Source organism: Nanorana parkeri, unplaced genomic scaffold, assembly GCF_000935625.1.
Source record: "Nanorana parkeri isolate BGI_ZX_2015 unplaced genomic scaffold, ASM93562v1 scaffold106, whole genome shotgun sequence".
NCBI lineage: Eukaryota > Metazoa > Chordata > Amphibia > Anura > Dicroglossidae > Nanorana > Nanorana parkeri.
The window spans coordinates 1,846,934-1,872,950 of NW_017306374.1; the positions used below are offsets into that span (position 1 = coordinate 1,846,934).

Genomic DNA, 26,017 nt, shown 5'->3' on the forward strand with positions numbered 1-26,017 from the left:
ACCAGTGACATCACTGGTTTGCCAGGAGCTTGGTGGGATGCTCTGGCCTGCAACCCACCAAGCTCTTGTCAACGAGTGATATGACTGTTTGTCAGGAGCTTGATTTGGATGCTCTGGTCTGCATCCTGCCCAGCTCATTACAACGAATAATGAAACTGGTTGCCAGGAGATCGGCTGGACTCTGACAAGAGCATCCCAGGTTGCTAAGAGCTGGGTGGAGAGATGCAAACATTGTGCAGCAGAGTGGCCATGCTGCTTTGCCTACCACCCCTTTCCCCTACGAGATGCTGCCTGAGGCTGCCATATCATAGGGATGTAAGGGAAAATCTCTCTGACAGAGCTCATGATTGCGGTAAAAACCGGACAGGGATGTTAGTTCTTAACTGCTTGATCCAAAGAAGAAAAAAATATGGGCCAGATACATGCTTTCATTCTTTAAGCAAAGGTGGCCTGGAAATGAAAGGTAACCCTGGTACACAAACCAGACTATCCTGAAGTTTATTTTTTAAGAGTAGATTTTGGATACCATTATCCTATTAGGATGTCACCTTGCTATTACCCTGAGAAAGGAGTCCCTCATGACCCTGAAAACGTTGGTGGATGCTGTGTGCCTTTTTAGCTTTTTTATGTGACCACTTGGGCATTTCGATTTAAAAAAAATTGTGAAGTACATGGTCGATGTGCTGGCTATATCTTGTAATTGAGCTATAACATGGTATCAATACATGCTCAGTATGTTATAACTAAGCAGCACTGAAGACCAAAAAAGATACAATAGCAGATGTCCTTCTTTTGGTTCATGTGTCAGTAATGATGATTTTGGAAGGGGTAGGCACAGATACAGCATGGCTTCCACTAACTCCCAAAGCAAAGGTAACACATTGTTCCAGCTGTTGGGTTTAAACAAAACTCCAGCCCAAGCTTTATATTTTGGATACACAGTTTATAAGCTTAGTCCTGTTTTAATTGCACTTGAGGTCCCCACGGGAGATTTCTCCTTGCTTCCTGTCCCAGAGACATGACAAGGTGTGAGAGGAGTTCTCCGAAATGAGCAAAAATACCACCAAAGACAGTTGTCCATGAAAAAGGTTCTTTAATAGAATATATCTCCTTTACATCCATACAGCAATAGGCACCTGGCAATGGTTCCAACTCTCCCCCACTATATCAAAACGTAGAAAAAAGCTTTTGCCTGGAGTTCTGCTTTAACATGACTAATTTGAAGCTTAGACTTCTCAACCTCAGAAACTGCAACAATATTGTCAGCTGTTCTTTTATTAGAAACCTAATCGAAGGGTTAATGTCTGGCAGAAATGTTTTGCTTCTGAATTTTTTGAGAACTTTCAGAGTTCAGGAATAACTTATTACAATAAGGTCTTAGCAACCTGGTTGCCAGGCCTCATCAGCTTTGATAGTCATTATTCAGTATATTTTCTCTGCATGCCTCTCACCACGGTCGGTCAGGCATAGCAACGGCGTTAAGCACCAAATAACCTGTATTATTCAGAGGTGGCTAGTAATTTGTAAACTATTCCAGAGAAAGTTTCTAGCTACTTAGAAAGTTTTAATTGAGGTGTAGTGATATTAGTTCTGGCGGTAATCACTAATAAAGCATACAGTTAACAAAAAACAAAGTTTGCTAAGAATGTCTTTGAAAATGAAATGAACGCATTTGTTCCTGAACGCAACAAGCTTAGAGGAAGAATAATGTGCACTATTTCCTTTTCACCAACAGAGGTCACTTTCTATTTGCTGAAAGTCATGGACTGGGGATAGCCATAAGCATAACCTGTATTCTCTCTGTAGCTCACGGCAGCAACGGATCTGGACAAAATGTTTGTAATGCTATTCATCCACTTTTGTGGTTTCCACACTTCTGTTACTATACATAGTCCTACCTGTCCATTGCAACACATTGTGGTACCAAGTACAGATGGGACACCGGCACCCCAAATGAGTATGAATGGCGCATCTTTTATTGATGAAAGTGCAAAGTGCAATGTTTCGGGGTGACGTATGATCCCCTTCCTTGGGCTACTGCAACATATAACATAAGTGCAATGTTTCGGGGTCACGTAGGATCCCCTTCCTCAGGCAAGACATGCCTTGCCTGAGGAAGGGGATCCTACGTGACCCTGAAACATTGCACTTGTGATATGTTGCACTTTCATCAATTAAAGACGTGTTGTTCATCCTTATTTGGAGTGCCAGCGTCCCATCTATACTTTGTGAATGTGATGGCGCCATCTGTCGGCCACCGTAGCACCCACCAGTTACTCTTGGATCAAGCGATCAGGTCTGCAATGGGTTAATGGACTTTACATCACCATTCATTGTCAATGGCACACCAATGCACATACATTGCAGTGCACCACAACACACTACTGAGTGCTATGTCTGACTGTCTGCTTTTTGGTCCGTTTTGCCAATGCACCAAAACGGACCACAAAATCATGGATTTATTATTGCGCCGCATTGGACTGGACCGGTGTGTCTTTGTTGCAGATTTCCTCTCCATTCCTGTCTAGCGAAACTGTTGACACTGTAATAGAACATAATGGGAAATCTCTCCAATGAATCACCAATAAAAAGAACTTGACGGGTTCTAATTCTTTCCTACTCTATCCAAAACCAGGTTTTGGCTGGACATACATTCTAAGACGTCCTGCATGTGACCCTCTGAAACATGTTAGGATGTAATCCTCATTATAATAAATGCTAGCACTTTCATTCTCATCCTCAGGTTAGGATTTAAGAAAATAACACTGATACATTTATAGGTGTATATGCCAGTAGAAATTAAACCTTAAAGGATGTCTGAAGAAATGTGTAGCTGGACGTAGTTGGGTTTCCACATTATATTGCATAGCTACTAAGAAATGACAGTTCACCCCAATTATCACAGTACAGCTCACAGCAGGTGCATGACTTCCCCTCTCCAAAGGAAAGCAGCTTGAACGTTTAATGCTTTTAAACTCTTGTTGACCACAGCTTTATTTGAACCACATTGATTGTAAAGCAACGCTCTGAATTAACATGACAACTCAGAAGTTAGCTCTACATAGCAGCATTTCAGTATCTGACCCAGCACCTTCTCAGTTATGAACCGTGGTATATCACACAAAAGGCACTCAGATGTTAATATGCCATTTTATGCGCTGTACTTCCTTTTATGATTGATAAAGTGTTGCTTTTTATAGAGTTGATGCTGAATTGTTGACTATAGGGACTTAACAAAAACCTTTCGGTTTGACCCAAACCCAGCCTGTTCTCATTTTGGTGAACAAACCAGCCATATTTGGACAAACTCCTGGCTTCTGATTGTAAACAAACAGTAGCAAGAAGTCTTTCATTTTGTGGTAGTATGACAGATCCCCATTGGCTTCTGTTTGTAAACAAACAGGCCAGGGATCCTGGGTGACATCACTGACCAAATATGGTTATGACCATATTTAGTCAAAGATATCACTAAGAATTCCCTGTCCATTTGTTTACAGGCTGAAACTGACTATGGATCTGTCATCTGCAAAGTGAGAAACATCAGGTGAACATCATTAGGTGCGGCTTGTCTCTGTGTTGACAGGTTAGCATCCTCAGGCGGGTCATCGTGATTGACCTGGTTTTACATTGCTGGACAACTTGATGGATGTTGGATTTACAATGGGGGCATTGTTTATTTTTTTTTTAATTTCAGAACTTTTCTCATTTATCTGTAGGGGGTGGATATTTGGGGTGTTCCCATGTTGTAAATGGGGCTTCCAGATTCTAAGGTCTATGGTCACATCCCTTTTGGGGAATAGGATGTAGGATGAGGCCCTTGTCTTCTCAACATTAGTGACAAGGTGTCTTGAAAGGGGGAGAAGGCTTTGCTGCCCCCCACCTTGCACTTTACCTTCTCAAAGTTGAAGGCATGTGGCATGGTATGGTTGGGAGTGGAGGTTGTACATGTTACATGGAATACTTTATGCAGAGTACTATGAAGGAAAGAAAAGCTCAAATAGTTCAAATTTTTTTAGGACATTATAAACATTTAAAACTGCTAAGTTTGGCTTTGTTATATAGCATAGGAATATGTACAAAGCCATAATACTTTGCTATCTCCCACATACAAACAAGCACAGGCATTGTCAATAGCATCAAACTCCTTGCTCCACCCGATGCATTTTGTACAAAAGGATATCATCAGGTGTTCTCAGAAAGTCTTGTAGCCATGGACATTCGGGAGACCAGTAAAAAGTGTAAGAAAAGGCAACCTCAATATTTTCTTTTCAAGGGGCATTTGACTGTTAAAAATAGTGTTGGGGTTTTATCAATACTTTACAGTAGAGAGGAAAGTATCCTCAGTAGGCCAACCCTTCATCTCTGACTCACCCTGGCTGCTAACTTGACTTATGACTCCCCAGTGTAATAAAAGGGTAAAAATGAACTTTATATGAAGTACCTAAGAAACCAACATAATCCCTTGAGCTGACTCCTTGGTGTAGCTAATCTGTCTGTGTCTAATCAAAGCCTCAATGGACACAGAACTGTTACGTGAGTCATGCAACAGAGACTTAAATATCACTACTTTCCTTTTTTTGCACTCAAAATGTGTTTCATTTGCTAAAAATTTCGACTTTCTCATCTATAATCTGTACTTTTTTTTTCCATGAGTCATGTCTGTTGATTCCTGTTCTGAAATACTGACCCTATTAGAAACCCTCTAAGTCTTGGTAAACACTCAGTGACAAGTACATGTTTGGCCGACATGGCTGCGCACTTCCTCTGCTTAGGCATCTAACATCAAGAAGTAGAGCAGCGGCAGTTCTCAAATCCAGTCCTTGAAGGGAATTGGCAGGTTGGGTCTTTAAGTACTTCTCTGCTTGAACACAGGTGAGTCAATCAGTAGCTCGGTCAGACTGCCTGAACCAGCTGTTCCCAAGCAGTTGTATTCTAAATCCAGCTGATTAATGACCCTCGAGAGGTAGAGAAGAAAAGTCGTCTTTTTACAATGCCGTACATAAGTAGCACTCCAAATCAAGTAGGTAGATTATAATACATAAGACTATGTTCTTAGAGAGTTATAGCAAAAACTTGAACATTAAAATGAGTTCATATATTTAATATTTAAAGGGGGTACAGTGTTTAAAGTTGTTTCAGTATACACAAAGTCAAAAGATACATGAGTGAGAAAATAAATGCTCTGACCCACCGGACCATGTTCTACATACATTATCTTACAATGACGAGGGCTAACAAAATCGAAACAGCAGTTTGTAATTTGGATACATTGCTCGATATGTTATCCTTTCTTTGTGGTATAAACCGACAGCCCTGGATGTATAGATGACCACTAGAACACTGGGATTTGAATGGATTCTCCCACTGTCATTACATGAGGAATACATCACTTGGTTCTTTTTTTTTGGTCTTTGTTTATGATGTGTTATGGAAATGATACCATGTAAATAACTTCTATTTTAAAGAAGTGACTACTGTACATCTCTGTATATTATGTGAATGTTTTGCTGTTCCTGTTGGCTCCTTATCATAACCTGACTGGTTAAATTGTCTAGGTTCTAGAACAATAAATGTCCTAAGATATTGTTACAGGTCTGTGGGAAACCACAGACCAGTGTATCTCAGCACTGGAAAACATCAGCTTTGTGAACGCACGTGCCCCACACCTCTATGCTCCTAAGCAGATATCTCCCTATAGAAATGTATGTAGGCATTGCCCACAGCCACCACAACATTATAATTCTTTCCTTTCTAGTGCCAGTTTGAAAATTTCTATTGTAATCATATCAGCCAAAATCAACTTAGTTAAGACCAGAAGTGCAATTCAGATAAAAATAAGAGTTACAGTGATGGTATGACAGGGACTAGCCTTAGGTGTTTCCCAGCTGGCTGTGAAATGGCTTCCGTATAGATTAGTGATATAATAGGTGATTGTGCTACCAGTGGCGTTTCCAAGTGACCTTCAACATATTACACAGGTTTTTCCAAGCTACAGCTAACCTTGTCTGATAAATCCTCTCAACTATGCTGCTCTTTTCTAGCTGTGTGAGGGACCTTTTGCTCTGTATTATGTCTACCTTCGTGATGAATAGAGCATCTAAATGAGCAGGAGCCATTAATTGAAAGGCAACATCTGAAATGTAAAATAATTAGTGTGATGCTTCTAAACAGAAATCTTAGACAAGGAAATCAAGTGCTAATCTTTAAACTCATGTAAGGGCACTAAAATAGCCCCTAGTTCTCAAGTCAGACTGTATAGAAGGTCTCCACTTCAGCCTAAGCTGGAGTTAAAGTAAATGTGTCATAAAGTTAGAGTCAACCTACAGGTATTTGCACATATCTGTACTCATCTGATGTAGATCCTCAGGAACCCTACAAGTCTAGCCATGGACTGTCCTTCCAGTCTAATGTGTCTTGCTATAGATCCTTTAGAGTGGTGGGTGATCTCATTGACCAGTACCAAGGCAAGGGTGTTGGGAAGGGGACAATTTCCAGGAATACTTGCGAGTGGCTGTAAATTCTTGCATTCAATTCATGGTGGCAAATAAATAAGTTTAGAAACCTTACATATCTTTAGAAACCTTACATATCCCACCCTCATTCACTCATGACAATGAGAGAACTTCAATAACAAATAGAGGTGATTTGTCTAAGCAGTATTTACAGGATTGTAGATCCAATTTTGACATGGATGAGCTTCTGTTTTTTCAAAGCCGAGATGGCTATTCTAATGTGATCAGAAGCTCTTCTGGCTATAGCAAAAATCTCTACCAACTGTGTGTGTCAGTTTGCCTAAGGGCAAATGTTCTGACCAACGTCACTTTCCATGAGACACACTTAAACAATGTAGGAGTATAACCAGCAGGCTATTTGATGGTGGATACATGCCATACATGCTTCTGTCCTCTAGGCTAACTGGTTGTTATACAGCCTGGCGTAGCATTTCCTTACCTGTATAATATTGCCCTTAGAGATGGGTGTTCTTCTGTATTGAGGACATAGTGGAGGAGAACTCCAGGAAGCATGTTTTGTTACCTGTTATATGAGTGTACAGGGCAGGGGCAATCTGGTTATTCTTGCTGGGAAACAAGGCTCTCTGCTCTTTTCATAAGCTTCTAAAGTTTGAATCTACTAATTGGAATGGCAGTGATTACATCACTATGTTGGCCTGGTGAGTGTGAGATGGCAAAGAGTGTGATAATGTATTACAGTATACAGGTGAAACTCGAATAATTAGAATATTGTGCAAAAGTAATTGCAGTAAGTGCTGCAAAAGGGGCACAAACCAAGTACTGAGTGCATATGCATGCTTGTACTTTTCAGAGGTACGATATTGTTCTATGTACAATCCTTGTTTTATTGATTGCATGTAATAATCTACTTTTTTGAGGTTGTGGATTTGGGGTTCTTGGGGTTTTCATGAGCTGTAAGCCATAATCATCACAATTATGACAAATCACGGCTTGAATTATCTTGCTTTGCATGTAATGAGTCTATCTCATATATTAGTTTCACCTTTTAAGTTGCATTAGTGAAATAAATTAACTTTGCCCTATATTCAAATTATTCGAGTTTCACCTGTAATACCTGAAGTTTTCAAATTTGTTCTTGAACAGCCATAGCGTAGCCTCTGCTTTCCCCAGTTGCACACAGCTATAGATATATTACCTGGTGATGTGGATAAAAAAAAATCTAGACTACAGATCCCCGTGAAACATGTCTGTTGTTTTTAAATCTCCAACAGCTAAACCTGTCCTAGAAAACCTGACAGCAAAAGCCAGGGCGGCATCAACTATCCAGAGCTATCCTGCCTCTGGGTAATTTTATCTGTTAGCTGATATATCTTAATGGATTATCTTCTTCAATATGACCCCCCTATATCTGATGCCTTTCCCACTAAGACTATTTCTATGTCCAATGACAACTACTTTTAGCACTTTATCATCATCATCTGTCTCAGAGTTAGGTCTGTCAAAAAAAAAAGCATTACTTATGAAAACAACAAAAGCTGTGGCTTCAATTACTCATAGTCTAACCTTTCCTAAAGGGATTTTAGTTATTGTATTTGATTAAATTGCTGCATGCATTGATAACAAATGGAAACAACAATCTTTGGGAAAACATTTACACGCACACTAATAATTCAGCCAGTTATCTCTCTCCTTAACCTCCGCCCCCTATCCCCACCAAGGTCCCCTTAGTAGCTCAAGCGAAATATTATTATTATTATTATTATTATCATTATTAATATTATACAGGATTTATATAGCGCCAACAGTTTGCGCAGCGCTTTACAAAATGGGGGAGACAGTACAGTTACAATACCATTTCAATACAATAGGGTTAGGAGGGTGCTGCTTGTGAGAGCTTACAATCTAGTATATCATTATCAGTGTGGTAGTGCTACACACCTTGCCTACAGTACAAATCGAAACTATATAAAATCAAGCTATAACAGGTGAGGGGGGTCTCCAGCCAAAGGACACAAATTTGGCTGGCCACGCTCTGCCAACAGATATCATGTCAGCAGACATGTCAGAGTCCTGAAGCAAGCAGAGTGCAATGCAGATTTGCGAAAAAGCAGTAACATAATTTAGCTGCTGCTTTATAACTGGGGTCCTTGGAGTATTTCTAAGGTTCCCAGGTATGAGCAGGTGGAACAGAATGCATTATTTTGATGTTAGAACTTTGGGAAATAAACATTTAACACAGCTAACTCTCAGGTTTGATTCAGTTTTCCAAACTTTTCCTCCACATTCGTAGCTTTAGTTCTTTCACATAAAAGTCACTTATGTCTTACTGGTCTTTAAAGACTCCTTTTGAATCAACTGAAACCTCACTTGTCAGCAGCTCATTGGCGGCTCTGAATTGCAGAGCTGTCCGCGTAGAGAACTTTCACAAGCGTAAAGCTCAAACTTTCTCTGTTTGGTGACTTTGGGAATTTGCTCTGTGATAAATGCTTCGCTTTCTTCGTGCTAAATGAATTCAAGCAATGACCATGAGATTTCTCGGTTGGAAACGGAAAAGTCATTTGTTACTTTCCAGGCAAGAAATGAATAATCTATAGCTGATTTGGCTTCAGAGGCCATTCCGTGTTAAGCGCTTGAGTCAAATCCCCAATTAATAAATCTACTTGGGGGATTTATTATTAACCATTTGTCTGCTGCGGGGAAGTGTACATTTTGAAACTGGAGAGTTTCAAAAGAAAACCTGTCATGAAAGTAATATTGCTTTTCAATTTGTAAGTCACTGATTCCGAACAAGTATGAAGCAAGTGAAGTTTGCATTCCTAATCTGCATACTTTTTCCAGTACAATGATTCAGAATGTACTGATGCTAGAGGATCAGTTTGACAGCCTGGCATTTATCATTTTTAGAAGGAGACCAGCACTGGAGGTTCATGACAAGTTCCCTTTAAATGTGTAAATGTGGCCAGGATGTGGACAATAAGATATATACATATTCTTAAGAAGCAGAAAATGAGCTTTAAAACAAATCCTTGCTGACCTTGTTGCATGCACTCTTGAGCAATTCCTCCTTAAAGCTCTCAGGAAAAGTTTTAGCAGCAAAACATACTATTTTATCAAATTGTAATAGGTCCACTTTGACTGGCAAATAGAAATTGGACAGTAGTTCTATCAAACTCAGATTAAGAATTAAGAAACCGTAGATGACAAAACAGTGTAAAGTTAGTCAGCAGCAGGACAATTTTATTGAGGGAGAATTGGCTGAAATGTACCAGAGAAAGAGACAGGCGGGTGTTTTACTACTATTAAGATGGACCTTTACCCTCTAAAAATCGCATTAGCGTGCAGCATTTTTAAGGGAAGCCTTACAGCAGAAAAAAAGTGTTTGTACTGGACAAGACAGCAGGTAAAACTAACCACTGACCTTAAATGAACCACAAAATCAATTTGAAGACAAGAAAGCCACCAATAATAACAACAACAACAGCAAAGCAGCAAAGGGGTTGATTGCCCAAAGAACAAGATATCAGAATTACAGTACAGTTTCCTAACAGACCTTAATATCTCCCAATGCAATTTGTCAACTTTCTCTATCCTTTGCTTGCAGCAGCTTTTATTACCCTGACATTGTGGCCCTACTTTGTTCCCCCTATTTTGAGGAGGCTGGCTTATCCAAAAGCTCCCTCTTTTGTCCGTCTAAGCCTGCTGGCCATAGTTTAGTGGAGGCCATGCAATGTGTTACATTTTCCAAAAAAATTCTCCTGGATGAATCTGCACAGATTTGCTGGAATCACGGATATGGAATGGGTCATATATTTACCTTGAACAGATGATAGTGGCGAACTCCAAACCCCATCCCTACTGATGGGTTAAGGGGTACAGCAATCTGAGGTAGTTGAATGAGTGGCTCTTCTAATGCGAGGTAATGTTAGTTGATACATATTTTGTATGTCCTTTCCTTTATGGCTCAGCAATGGCTATATCTGATCTCTTATAAGTGCACAGTTTACCAGACATCACAGTTACAGGCTTCAAATCATACCTGTAGTTTCCCAAGTACACTCCATCTGGATTAAGCATAGGTGCAATTTTAAATATCAGGTGATCTCGCAGAACTCTGGCAATGGGATGCTGACTAACAAGGAAACCAAGGATGCCTGTGGGGAAAAAAAAAGAAATGATCAGGCACAACTGTATGTAGCAGTAAATAATTATTTAAGTTACCAACATTTTTATTACAATATGGTGGTTTCTTTAAAGACAACATCATATAACATCCCCTTTTTAGGATGGGTTCACACCTGTGTGTTGCTGTAACACACATGTTAAGGAGTTTGCGTTACTACATTACAAGGCAATGCACGTTATGCATATTTTGCACATTGGTGTGCTGCGGTGGCATTCATTTCGAATAGCAACCCATGTACCTAGCCAACGCACCTGCACTGCAGCGAGGTAATGCACTACTGTTAACACAATGCACCATATCAGACAGGTGTGAATCCAGCCTAAATTGTGTACAAAAGTTATTTCCAGTTGTAAATCATCACCAGGGCAGAAAAAGAAATGGAAATCTCCTTAATGGGAAACACACAGCAATAAAACCCTGACAGAAATCTAGCAAACTTTATTGATGTAACACATATAGATGATGTGCCCTAGAGCTGCCCCAGTCTTAAAGCAACCCTGGCGCACAATTAAAAAGTAGAGAAGAAGATTCCTTGTAGAGAAGGCCTTTTTCCTAACTGTATAAACCACTTGTTCCAGGTAGCAGTTTAAATATAAACTCTGTACTGAGAGAGACACCTGAGCTGCCAGTTATTGACCTTCTTATAAATATAGTAGTTACCTGTCTTTAATATGGATACTTTCTATTTTCATTAAGTTCCAAAAGTACATACAGTCTGCCTGCTGGCAATATATCATAGGTACAATGACATAACTATAGCCATAGCAACAGAGTTCTGTTTTAATAGTCAAATTTTGGAGATTATTTTGAGGTTTAGACCTCAAATTAGGGGTTAGGTTTAGGATCAATGGTTAGGTTACGATTAAAGTTTTTCTTGGGAAATAGGAGTGTGCATACTAACATAACTATTGATGAAATAATAATAGATAGGTAGTCAAGCTGAGACCCCAGATCCAACCACCATCTGAAAGCCTAAAGTAGAACTGCACCAAAGCACATATCTGCTGTTTTGGATAGAGTTAATACCTCAAGATGTATTCCTCTACCAGGTCTTAGAGTTTAAAACCCCAGAGGAGACAACCTTAAAGTATACCTAAAGCCCTTTTTGGTTTTAAAAGAGTAATGAAGGGTTACAACCCCATTATATTTTTGCTGCCTATGTCATATTGGGGAGACTTTTCTTCACTTCCTGTCTCAGAGGCACAACAGGAGATCAGGAAAACCTCTCCAAAGTGAGGGGAAATCAATTTTTAGTTAGTTAATTGTCACGAAAACATGTGTTTCCATTAGAAGATTTTCCCGCTATTCCTATTCAAGTGACTACTTAACATTTTGAATTATTATTATTATTATTATTATACAGGATTTAAATAGCGCCAACAGTTTGTGCAGCACTTTACAATATAAGGAAAACATCGAAATCACAATGCAATTCAAGACAAGATGGTAAGGAGGGTCCTGTCCCTGAGGGCAAGTGATACATGAGGAGGTATCACTTTTTTCTCTCAATTGAATTTTCTCTAATTGTCAGTAATGGGGACAGTGGTCACCTAGACCAGGGGTGGGGAACCTCCAGCTGTGGTAAAACTACAAATTCCATGAGGCATTGCAAGATTCTAACAGCCACATGCACACTCCCAGAGATAGATGCATCATGGGATTTGTAGTTTTCGCCACAGCTGGATGGCCGGAGGTTCCTCACCCCTGACCTAGACAAATAGAGAGGTTGAATCTCCCCAGCTGGGACACAGTCAGCAATGAAAACCAGCCAGTAACCTTTCCCTAATCTATCCAAAAATGCGTGGCTTTAAATACACCTCAGGTAGGAACCTAAGTTGTGATTGGTAAGAGCTGTTCTTACATATCTCTATGTATGCCTTTGGAGAATCCACTAGAGGCTAAGCAATGCAAGATTTTGTGTGTCCTTATATGAATATGAAGAGAACTTCGAACACTGACCCCAGAGGCTCAGCTATAAAGCTATTCACAGTTGGGTGGAAGGAAGCTTCTCTGCTAATGTCTCATAGAGCTCAACAGTGGGATCAAGCCCTGCTTCACACTGCTTACACCAACAACACATTCTATTTTAGGTGCAGCTTTGCTTTAAATGTACCCAACTAAAATGTGAAGTGAAACCTAATTTTGCAGAAAATGTACACACACCTCTAACTAACACAGACTCTGTTTTCCCAAGATGTTTTGCTCAGTCAGTCAAGGCCATATCACATTGCGTGTGTAATCAACTACGTACGTATCATTGCCCCTCATTACAGCAAGGTTAGGAATTTGGCAGCTGGTGGCGCCCCTATAATATAATTTCCACATAGCAGACTGAGAGATGCAGCAGATGCCCTAATTTATTAGTTGCTCCTTGTATTAAAATAACAGTTTGCTGGTAAACAGGAAGGGTAATGATGCCAGTCACCCTCGTTAGAGGCTAATAATAGCTTAATTTGTCCACTAATTGACCTTTGATACTGCCGAGGCGTTGTAGTGTGTATCAGGGCAAGAGATAAACAAGACCACGGTTATGTTACCTCGGAGAATGGCTCCGGCAAATGGAAGGTAGTTAGCGTAATACATTATCTGCTCACAGATGAGCGGATTAATTGGTCTGCCAATTAGAAGGGGACTGGGGAAAACAGGGCAGACTGTTCTGTAATGTGTTGTGTACACTGCAGACCACCACAAGCAATTCATTCTAAGTCATCAGTGTCTTAAGCCGAAATGGAAAGTCATCTCTTGTCAGCTGTTGACTGAACTAACAACTAAGAAACATAGCCTGCCAAGAAAGTTCCGGAACTCTGTCCATAAATGGCAGTAAGTAGAAACATGCAGACTGTGCCACTGCTCAGGGACCTACAGAAGAAAGAGGGCCACCGGGGTATTTACTATTGTACAGATATTGTAGTTACAGATTTTTTAACTTTATCAGGTATTATGCATTGTTTAGGTAGGGTATAATGTTTCTGCCCAGTAATGCTCAACAGACTGCAATGCTACAGACACATCATAAGGATTGTTAACTTGTTCATGAAAAGCATATTGTATAGAAAACATAGTAAAGTTATGAAAAAATACACTGTTTCAACAAATAAATTAATTATAAGGTTATTGACAAGTTCTGGTCTAAATACGGTTCTGTAGTTACTAATGGAGAGCTGTTTAGAGATCTAAATATAACTTATTTCCAATTTTCTCTTTTCCTTGTTTTTGAGAATGAGTAAACTTCTAAGTAAGCTTGATTCCATTATTGCTCTATAGGTTTTTAAGGGGATGTTAGCATTCCTAAGGATGGTAGGATTCCCTTTGTGGCAGTGTGAGCTAAGAAGGTAGGAGGAAACAATTCTATCCTTTGACTGGACTGCGGAAATCAGTTAGCAAGGCAAAAAGTAGTTTACAATTGTATGTTTTAGAGGAGCTCCTGTAATATGGCCAATGGATGTAGCCAAGTGTGAGCCATCAGCCATCATGTTGCACTAATATTTTGACCATCTGAGTCCTCCTATGTATGCCAACCTTTCTCCCCACGCATGAGGATCAGTAGAACTGTCAAATGTAAGTCACTGCACAGAGTGTCATTCAAAGAATTGCAAAAAGTAGCTAAAGGCTTTTAGTGAATGGTCAAAGTACTCTATCGGTGTGTTGAATCAACAATTGGCTTCAAAGACTTTCACTGTTTCACAGCTGAACTCCTATTAGTAATAAGTTTTGAGCGGACTTAGCCTTTAAAGCAAACCTTGACATTGTTTAAATAAAACACTACTGGAATAGGTCGTTTTTTCTACCTGCCTGCACATTGTGGAACATTGCAGACATGGAGTGTGGTAGATCTCTGTACTTATACAGTCAGCCCTGGTTTGCATTCAGTGCAAGACTAGTTTTAAAGATAGTTTTAAAGATAACTACATGCACAGAATGTGTAGGCGCCTTTGGGTCTGCTATTATACAGTATATTGTAATCCATTTACTTTTGATTACAGGAGTTATTTTAATTGTGTTCTTATTTTATTCCATCATACTTTTCTAATAAAATGTTCTCTTTATCCTCATAAATATCACAAAAGTGTGGAGTTTTTAGATATATGATGATGATCACTGTTTACCACTGCAAGACCATATGTCTCCTGAATCATTATTTTATCTCCACCTCAAGTGATTATTTTTTGCACCTTCCTAAAAGACAGCTCATAGAAATGGACACTTATTTATTTATTACAGGTAGTTATAAAGCACCGACACTTTCTGCAGCGCTTTACTTAGTGCACATTCATATCAGTCCCTGCCCTCAAGGAGCTTACAATCTCACATGCATACATACAAGGGCAAATTTAGACAGGAGCCAATTAACCTACCAGCATGTCTTTGGAGTGTGGGAGAAAACCAGAGTACCCACAAGAAACCAAGGCAGAAGCTCCAACCACTATGTGCTGCCTAGTGGACACGTAAAGGGCTGTATTCATAAAGAATTAGCTTGCTAATTTCCCAGTAAACTTTTTGTTATAACCTTTTTGCCCTTCTGACATCTGTTCACATTTTCCTGGCATTTCATGCCCATATTTACCCTATTTATAATAAGGTAACTGGGTACCAAGCAAATGTGGACAGTTAAATGTAAAAGTAGCTTTTAAACCGGCGAGTACATTTCCCTGCTAAAGCGTTATATAGTGCTGAAACGTGTGTTTGTCTTCCTTTTTTAAGAAAAATTACCAGCCTGTGCACACTTTGGGATACTTCCCCCTCCACCTCTCCACAGAACTGGCTCCTAATGATGTAATTGCAATACTTAGACTTATACCAAATATGGTCTTGCATTAGTGATGACACAGGGAAACACCTCCCAGAGTTCCCTGCTAAAACCAGTGATTTTATGGTGATGATTATATTTTACGTTCCAATATAACAAAAAATGTTGGGACAGCGTGCATGTGTTACATTTAGCTGATGCATGTGATACATCCTGCAGCAAAATGAAAAATTCATTTTTATTGTAAAACAGATCATATACCACAAGCTGTATGTAGGGCCAACCCTACCATGAAGCAGCCTCAGGCGGTTGCTTCCCGCCCAGCTCACTAACGTGACAGGAGCGGACAGGGACACTATGGTTTGTGTCCCACTGACTAGCTCCGTCAGAGAGCTGGATGGGATGCTGGACAGAGCCACTGACAGCGCGGTCAGGTGTCCACCAGAAGGACTGACAAATCAGCACAACAACAGCGCAGGTCACTGAGGTCAGTGGTCACTGCCCAGCTCACTGACGTCACCGGTTGCTAGGAGCAAATCATCTAAAGCATCCAGTCAGACACAGGTTTCCATCAACCAATCCTACCCCGCAAAAAGAAGATTTCCGATTGGATGTTATCAATTTGTAGCCCTTTGCGCAGTGTATTTAAATAAACAGTCGATTGAAGAAGAGAGAGAGAGAAAGCCTGTGGTGGCAATGTTTTTTCTAATGTTCTCCCTGCAAAGAGATAATAAATGCATTTATGTGAACTCTTCTACTATTCCTTATGAGAAACTATTAATAAATAGGAGTATTTGTATTCTAAAGAATTCCCAGCAGCAGTAACTAATATATTCCGCTGTACACAGGCCAGAGCCAACACACAGTCATTATTTCACATTAATGCTGACTAACCTTTTATTTGCAGAAGGATATTATTCTTTTACTAGTGCGCCCAAATTGCCTTTTTAAAGTGGCAGTCTCTTTTAGCCACAATCTGATGGCATTTAGATTCAGTATTAAATCACAGCGGAACGGCGTATCAAGGTGACATTTTAGAATATAAGATCAGTGATGGCTGTGTCTGCTCTCTGCGAGCCGGAGAATGTTCTGTTGTCATAACAACTCTACCATGTTGTGCCTGAGCTCCTTTCTTGTGTGTATATCAAACAGAGGAGTTTCAGCTCTTAACAAATGCAGATAAAGGATAACACACCATTTGGCTAATTCAATAAAGCAGGGCAAAAAGCCAGCTCCGGAATTTGGGCCCTAGAGACTGCTCTCCTCTGGGGTCCTGCCTGAGTGGCCCTCACCATGTCTGTGACCACGCTGCGTCCCCCGTCAGCCTATTTTACATACGCTGCTGTCTTCTCCTGCCATTTTGGAAGAGTGGGGGCTGTCATTGCTAATCTTCTCCTGAAAGTGCTGCTATGCTGACCATCAGGCTTCAACAGCCATTGAGAAAAGAACAAGTACGTGGTTGGAAATACAACAGCTTTTGCTAATGTACTGTTATGTCTTTTGATCTGTCGATGGCGCTGTAGTGCAATATTAGTCTCTATGCATATGCATACGTATCGATGGTATACAGGAAGTTCTCTCTGTATGATATACAATGCTGTATTCTGATGTAATGTTCTTCTAAGCAAGTAAAATTTAATTCAGTATTCCTCAAGTTCTCAGTGCTTCACCTAAACACATAATCAACAGTATGCAGTTCAGGAATTCTGACTTACATTTGTCTTCTCTTGCTGTATGCTCATTTTAAAGTGATAAAAATGTAGCATATGTGTGCATCACTTGGCTGTAGATCCTCAAATCATCTCTGAATTGGTGCTGACACTGTCCTTCCTTCTGGAGGATGGCTACTTTTGTTGCCCATGGTCCCTGTGTGTGTTGTAAAGTAGTCACCGCTCAAAGCTCACACTTGTGATGGACTACAATCTCATGTTTAGTTAGCTAATTTGTATTGAGACCCCTGATGTCTCCATAAAGAGGACATGTCACTTCTTTTGCTATCACATATAGTTTCTTAGCTCCCTCTGTGATAGCAATAAAGTTCAGTGGGAAAAAAAAAATAGAAAAAAAATGTAAAGTTTCCACAAAAAAATTTTTTTTAAAGTCCCCACCCCTACATACACGCATGTAAACATGCGTCAGGTGCGCATACCTGTGAAAACGACGATTTTGTTACGCCGCACATGTTACATATGGCCGTGAACGTCGCAGTGAGAGCAATAATAATCAATAATCAATCACTGATAACACGAAACTGATGAGCTGTAAAAGCTTTTAAACACCAATTTTGGGTATGCTATTTTTTTGCGATTTTGCGAGTGCGCGCAATTTTTAAGCTTGACATGTTTGGTGTCTATTTACCCGATGTGACCCGATCTTTAATATTTTACCAAAAAAGTGGGTAATATTAGTTGTTTTATAACATAATGTAAAAAAACAATTTCAGTAATTTCTCCTGAATATAGTAAAAAATAAAACCCCCAGTGGTGATTAAATACCACCAAAAGAAAGCTCTATCTGCCCCGAAAAATGGTATAAAATTCATTTCAGTACAGCGTTGCATGACCGAATAAATGTCAGTCAAAGTACCGCAGCGCTGAATACTGAAAAATGGCCTGGCCAGGAAGGGGGTCTAAACACCTGGTCTTCAAGTGGTTAATGTCACTTTAAGCAGACAGCAAAACTGTTCTTTTGTAAACTACTAATCCCATGGCCCTGAAACTAATAGAGAAGAACAAAGGCAGACATGTTAGAAGTCCAACATGGATAATAACCATGGCTGCCTCTTGCCTCGTGTTATTCTCACGATTACCAGGTAAAAATGAAACGGAAGAACAGCCTGAAAAAAAAGAAAACTAATGCAGCCATCTCAACAAAGGACTGGAAATCTGCAATATATACAGTTTTGGGTTAAGATGCAATTTAAGGCTTAATGTCTACCACAATAGTACTCAGAGATTAGGATCTGGGAGAACTAGCTTTGATGGGTACATCAAGCAAAAACTTTTCGTTTTTTCCTCTCAATTTCTATCCTGCTGACAATGGTTTCACCAGACAGGAAGTGAGGGTAAATCTACAAAGGCAGCACAGATAGAAATACAAATGTTTTTAGTAGAATAAGGGAAGGCTAGAACAGGGGCTCCCTGAGGCCGGGTGTCACCCGGTCTCCAGAGCGATGACAACCCGCCGTGTCATCATCGCGCGTGCGCAGCCATCTGATTGACGCCTGCTGGCGGCCATCTTGGTGGTGGACGCCTCTCTCCTGACACTGTCGGGCTCTTGGTTCACGACCGAGTGCCCGACTTTTTAGAGGGGTCGACACCAAAATGACTGTCTGTCATTTTGGTGTCACTCCTGCAATGGTGTCACCCGGGTGCAGGCTCCACCCCCCGCGCCCCCTTTGTGACGCCACTGGGCTCGAAGACTAATCAGATTTTTTGATTTTTTTGCAGTTTTTCCCCTTACTTTCTAGTTGGTGAAACCATTACCATTGTCAACAGAGCAAGAAGTGAGAGGAAATTGCTCTAATGAAGTTGCATTTATAAGTAAAACCCAGAGTTCTTATCTTTCTCTACTTTGTCCAAAACTAGAAAAAATATTTGGCCTGGACATACACTTTAATTCCAAATCAGCAGCTCAGAAATGTAATAAGTGACACCAATCTCTTACTCAATGATTGAGGATTCCTCTAGTTGTTGTCAATGCTGCTGGCTCCTAAAATACCCTGCTGACTCCTGTAATGGACAAACTGTCTCCCGAATTCCATACTTTTTTGTCAACCCCTGCTTTTAAATCATGCATGCCTAAAAAAGTGTTTTTACCTATCTTCCTCCTTTGCACCTTATTGTTTTCTGCAAAATTACAGGTGCACTTTAACCAGGAAAGAGTGTGTGCCAAAGGGAAAAACAGTGCAAATTGAGTCTAATAAGTGACCTCAGACAAGTGTTAAACCTCAACACCCTTCTCTAAACATGGCCTGTAGTTTTCCCATCTGTGTGAAACACTTGAGATTTGCTTTTCTGTTCTCCCCCTCTGTGCGCCTTGTGTAAAGTCTTCCCTTGTGATCCAAAATCCAATGACAGATGACAGTTACTGCCAACTCCATGTAAACCTGGTCTCTCAGAGCGCCTCATCTACCCCTGAGGGGACAGCTACGAAAGTCCCTTTTCTGCCGCAGCTCATACGTGAAAACAGGCTTGAACGGCACCTTCTGACTGCATATTGATTTTCGCTTTGTGATACTTTTCAGGCCTCTCATTTTTAAGAGCATTTTCCTGTCCTGAGCTGTGGGAAGATCACAGGGAAGAACCACTGCCCTGACAGACATGGCGCGTGTGGGTTTGGAGGAGATATGACAGGCTTCAGGGTTGAATTTAGGCCACAGGTGCAGCTCAGAAAATGTGCCTAACGAAAGGCCTCATGTACAACAGTTTATGAAGGAACAGTCGCTTTTGTTGTCCATAGCGACCGTAGCGATTCCTCTTTTTATATCTAGTACAGCTTTCGGGATGAAGCAGGAAGCTGATTGGTTGCTACTGCCAACAAGAGCTTATGATCGAAGCTGATTGATTATTGTGCACAGCTGCTGCAGATTCTTCCTGCTCCAGTTTTAGTAAATCCCCCGATAGTATTTACAGAGGAACTTTACCCACCAATTAAATGTCTCCCAAAACAGTTACTTTTAATGGATGGCAAACAATGCCAGTGTGCAAATTTTAGCTCTCAGTCAAACTTTCAAGCTCTCATATAGCTGCTGTCATAGCTGATCACATGTGCGGCACCATGGCAACTGCAATCCAAATAGAGGCTAAGATGGCACCTTCCTTGTCTGTAATGGATACAATAGTGTAGTTCCACTTTGAAGTAGATGTAAATCTTAACTGAATGACATTTATCTTTGTAAAGCACCATGTACCATAAATATTCACAAATTATTTTAAAATAAGATATTTGTCTTCACCTCGTTGCATTTCAGTGATCCTCATCTCCTGTATTAACAAAGACTAGCACTCACCACTCTCTATATGCCTGCTTAATTAGTGCTTACTGAGCCAAATTAATAAAACTGGTGCATGCCAATTGTTTAATTTATCATATGGTGGTGGTGCACCAGATTTGAGCGTGCAACTGGGCATGTGCCAAAATTTTGGTGCAAATCCACTGGGATCATCCTACATTTTTCCCTTTTCCTCTCCTGCCTGTATTACTGCACCCCGATGTTTGTTCATACACATCCCCCTCTCCTCTTGCTGCAGTGCTGATCATCGTTATCGCCCCTCCTCTCTAGAGTATTTACAGCACTCTGGTAATGGTGTATATTTTAGTTTCTAAATTAGAACTTTGGCACACATGCTTCATTAATTTGGCACACACACTCAGACTTTATTAGAAAATGTTGCATAACACTTTACCATACTGGTGTAACACCACATAGGACTTGTCTTGTCTCCGGGTGTCGCCTCTGAACGGCAGCGTGATACAAGTGCAGGAGCGCTGTACAATCTTAACCGCCATTAATCCCCAACGGAGAACCTGACTGTGCCAGTTGGTAGACGAGAAGATCGTTATGGGCCTCCGCATAATCCCCCATCTTGTCCTCGACGTGGACGACTCCGTCTCCCAGGGCGTCAACATCCCTTCTCAGCAGCAAAAAGCACATCTCTATGCAGGGAGCACCCAAGAGACACAAGCACGTCCCCTAGGGTAGTGTCCAGCAGGGGGCGATCAGCAGTGGGACAATCCTCAATGGTGCTATTCATCTCCTCACACACATGCACAGTAGGGCCAGACCGCTCGTCCCCCTCCCCAGGCCGTATCTGCGCTCCCCCAGAGTCCAGTCTGGGCGTGGATTTTGCCGGGTTGGCGGTCACCTGGCTCCCACCTCCTTTCGGCTCCCGCTCGTTACGGCTGTCGGAGAGTTGCAGAGAGGACAGGGTGCTGGACGAGCCGGCGCCATCTTGAGTCCGCGGCGAGCCCGTCGAGCGGAAAAATTCAGTAAGTTTCCGAGGGCCTTTGTTAGATTTTCGTTCTCTCCAACGGTCGCTGGGGTCAGGGGCACACATGGGTAGTATCATGGGAGTCCTCTGTGCTAAGGATTCAGCCCTAGGATTTCAGCTGTGCCGGAGCTCCGCTATCCTGCGACCATCTTTAGGAGAAGCTGCAGGCTCTCTACATCCGCGTCTTGTCACCGTACTGCTCTACAAAGATGGCGCCGGTGTAGTCGGCTGCCGTCACGACTGCTCTGCAGTCGTGTAAGCATTTCACTGCATATCATACTTGTACGATTGTGTATGTGACAAATAAAATCTATCTATCTATCTATCTTACAAAAAAGGAAATTTGGCACATGGAAAGCCTGCCAATATTTACACCACAACAGTATTTGCTTTAATTAATCCTCCACTTCCTGTGTACATTTATTCCAGTTATTGCTGTATGCTTTTTCTCAGGACGAGTTCCATGGTTTGGCAACAGTGCACCATGCCAGAGTAATGTAAGTTAAAATGTCCACTTGTAGTCTCCATTGAAAGCTCATGTAATAGAATGGCAATGCTGGATCACAGTTATCAAACTGTGACAGAGTGTTGTCATTTGTCACAGGAAGTCCCTGAACAAGAACCCCTATGGCAGGATCACCAGGTATAATTTTGATGAAAGCTGAAATTTCAAAAGTATTGAAAATGAGTTTGAAAGTAAAATAATATGTTATTCCTCAAATCTAGTTCCTAAAATGATCTCTGAATTGGTGCTGACACTGTCCTTCCTTCTGGCGGGTGACTACTTTTGTTCCCCATGGACCCAGTGTGTGTTGTCATCTCGCTCTTTCACTCCAAGCTCACTACCATGACAGACTACAATCTCAATACAAATTAGTAAATTAAATGTGAGATTGTAGTCTATCACAGGAGTGTGCTTGGAGCGGTATGTGGGCAAATACTTTATCTTACTATATTTTGTTGTTTACTGTGGAAATGTATTATGTATTTGTATTGACTATGCTACTGTTTATATAGCTTACTTTGCACTCTGCTGTAGGGAATCATATTGCTATCTAAAAAAATACTATTGTAACTTTCAAATAGTGTCCATCACTAGTTATTACATGAACAAAACCGTGCCTTTGAAGTGGCTATAAACAGCTCTATATTTTAGTGAAGTGTTCTTATAAATTCAGTAAATCGTAAAGTGGAAGTCTGAAGAGAGCTGAGGACTATTCAAAGGCAGAAAAGGTCAGAAGCAGGCCAACAGGTTATAACTGGAGAATATGCAAGTCTCACTTGCTGGAATATTAAAACCGGTAATTATTTTCAGACAGAAGACTTCTACAAGTCTAGGATATTGTATTCATTCATCACTTACACTAATGTAAAAAGGAAGAGTGATCTAAACAAAATAGTTTCAATAGTTTATAGTGGCGGAGATGTTAATTTCTATAAATATAAAAATTGTGCCTCGGTTTCTGAAGTGGAAAGACTGCTAATGTGTAGATTAGTCACCCTTCTAAACCAGACACCAAAAATAAATGTTTGTATGTAGCGCAATTGGACGTAAGCCTGGCTGGAGTCGACCTCCATCATTGTCAACTATGCCACATTGTGGAAGAGTTACCACACAAAAGCTTTTCAAATTCTGAATTCTTCCCATACAGTATGTATGTGACTGTGAGGCATGGTATAACTAATGAGAAGAAACAGGGGGCTTTGAATATAGCACCCAAAGAAGGTCAATTGCACAAAATAATTGTTTGTATAAAAATGAACACATTTTATAATTACAAAATATTACAATTCAAAATAGATATTGAAAACATATAGGGGGTTATTCACTTGGCTGCCGAAGGCAGCCGAGTGAATAACTGAGCTGAATAGAAGTGATCCGAACGCTGTTCGGCTATTCACTTCAGCTCTGTAAGGCTGATTTCAGCTGTACATCAACTAAAATCAGCCATACATCGGATGCTCTGCATGTTCGGGTGAGCCGAAGTGCAGAAGGAGTTTCGACTAAGCCAATTTAACATCTGGATCGCCTGAGCCGAAGCTCTGGCAGCTCGCTCACTGCCGTTCGCCCCCATTCTCATAGGGGCCAAACGGCAGTAAGTGAATAGCCGAATGTCGGCGAGCGACATTTGGCTCAGCTATTCTGCTCGGTACCTCCAAAGTAGCGAGCAGAATAAAAAAAAAAGTTAAATGAATGAAAAAAAATGTTGAAATATTATTTAAAAAATGTAAAAAAAAATTTAAAAAAATTATTTAAAGAAAAGAAAAACAAAATAACAAAAAAAAACAAAATAATAAAAAAAAGACACCAACCCGACTGCACGTGACAAACTCCTGCCGCATAATGAAGCATCTGACAGATGCCGTCAAAATAAAAACAATTGGGTGGAGCTAGTGGTGACATCACCGCTAGCACCCCCAAGTGTTTCCTATTGGGTGAAACCTGCCAGAGTCTTCTAGCAGGTCCCGGCCAATGAATAACAACTGGGCGTAGCCGGCCGTGACGTCAAGGCAGGCTCCGCCAAGTTGTTATTGTTCAATGACAGATCAGCGTCTCCAGGTCATTTGGGGACGCTTATATGTCATTACAACTGTGTGGAGTGAGCTGTGAGATCACGGCTGGCTCCGCCCAGCTGTCGCTTGCATGGAGATCGGTCGACTTCGGCCGACCTTTCTTCACGCTTCGCCTGTCACTACAGCTCAGCCAAGCCGAAGCATATGTGTTCGGCTCGGCTGCTGTACGGGCTATAGTGAATAGCCGGTACAGCAGCCCTTCAGTTCGACTGAATCAAAAGACTCAGGCGGCCAAAGCAAGCCAAAGTATCAGCCGAAGCTACGGCTGGATCCTTCGGTTCCGTCGTGAATAGCCCCAAATGGTATACAATATATACAGTAGCTTTATGAGACCATTATTGTATGCAGCATATTACATTTATTATTTCCTTAAAATGTCTTTATGGATTTATCTACCTCTTTAGGACTGCCACAGAGAATACACGCTTAATGCTTCACCTATATGGTCTGTATATTTGTATATGATGTAGTAATAATACAAATACAGTTATGCTGATCCCCTTATGCCTGGAAAAAGCAGGTGCCACCGAGGTCATTCATATAATGCTCTTTATTGTGAAATAATTACAGTGTTCTCTGGTTGTAGTTGATGATCAGCAAAAGGGAGGCAAATAGGGCCAAAATATGCCACCTCTCCAAAATGTCCTATTACTTCCAAATATAAGAGATACTTTTAGGGTTTATTCAGTAGTCAGTCCAAAAACATTTAAGTTCAAACTCCTAGTGATTACATGATAGGTGTATAAAGAAGATCATAATTAGAGTCATGGTCACTGTTAGTACAATACAGTTGTACCGTTAGATTACCAAGAGGTATAAAGTAATTACTTGCAAGGCTCTGCCCACTATCTTTCAATGAGGAATAAAGTCATTTTTTTGGATATGTGATAGAATGGGACATTAGATACCTTCTAATCTAAGAAGGCTTTGCAGTACATCACAGTGATTCAGTGGAGGCCTTTTTGTTTCTTCACAGTCCAAAGGCAGGACTGCGGCACCACACTCACTGTTTTCTACAAGGGCCCACCACTAGAATAAGTCACCCCTTTTAAAGGTAGTGTTGACCCACGTTCCCACTGCACTCCAACAACTTTTTTGCAACTAGTCTGGATGCTAGGCTACCTAAGATACCGTAATCACTAAGAGGAATGTGGTGAGTACTGAGTATCAGCACAGTACCTTGACCAGGTCCAGCATTCCTTACATGTTTTTGTTATAATATTGCCTGGAACACAATTGGTTAATAGACCTATCACATCACATTTAATTCACCAGCAACATTAAAACCATTTCTGACTTCCCTCTTGTCTTGGGGAAGGATAAAAAAAAAATGATATGAAGAAAACAAAAAATAATTAGTTTCAGGGCCACCTGAGACTAGTCTGCATTAAGCCTCTGATATCTCTGGGAAAAAAATGATGCAAAGTTATGTACAGATGAATATTTCTGCATGTTTACAGTTTGTACTACTTAATTAGCATATAAATGCCCATAAATGTTTAATCCAAAATATACAGACATTCTTAATTAATTAAGTTCCAATCAACAAACAGAGAAGTTGCCGAGTGGAACGGCTGCCCTTAACCTTTGCCACGTGAAGAATCATATTTAATGAACAAGAGGGTTGAGTGTTCAAAAAGAATCTCCTTGTTATATTGTAGCAATGTAATTTATGGCAGATGGATAATTAAAACCGAAGTTACCCAGAATCCTGAGTACTATTATCCCATTGTGCATTGTGTTCAGCAAATGTTTTACAGTCTTGACTTCAAATCATTGAAAAAAAGTTTTTTTCTAAGATCTTGTTTGTTCAGATAACCTTAAAGTGAACCTGTGCTTTGCTTTGAGTATAATAAACTTTCTTTTTACATGCGCTCTTTTTTTGGGCCTGAGAAGTTAACTAACATACCCATTGCTTTCAGATATGGGAGAGAATGTGATTTAGTCAGCCCCACTGAGGCACCAGCATTGTCACATGAGGAGTGGAGGACGATTTCTCATCCCTGTGTAAGTTTCAGCTTTTCCACTTGCAGCTGCTGGAGAGATA

The 26,017-nt window shown here is 40.6% G+C and overlaps 1 protein-coding gene across 1 annotated transcript in view; it reads right to left on the reverse strand.

Annotated features, from left to right (window-relative positions):
* LOC108784279 (cytosolic carboxypeptidase 6-like) overlaps window positions 1–26,017 on the reverse strand; it is a 727,452-nt gene that overhangs the window by 218,054 nt on the left and 483,381 nt on the right. The window contains exon 5 of the mRNA XM_018553039.1: window positions 10,510–10,624. Within this exon, the coding sequence (XP_018408541.1) occupies window positions 10,510–10,624 (115 nt within the window). The remainder of the gene's footprint in view (window positions 1–10,509; window positions 10,625–26,017) is intronic.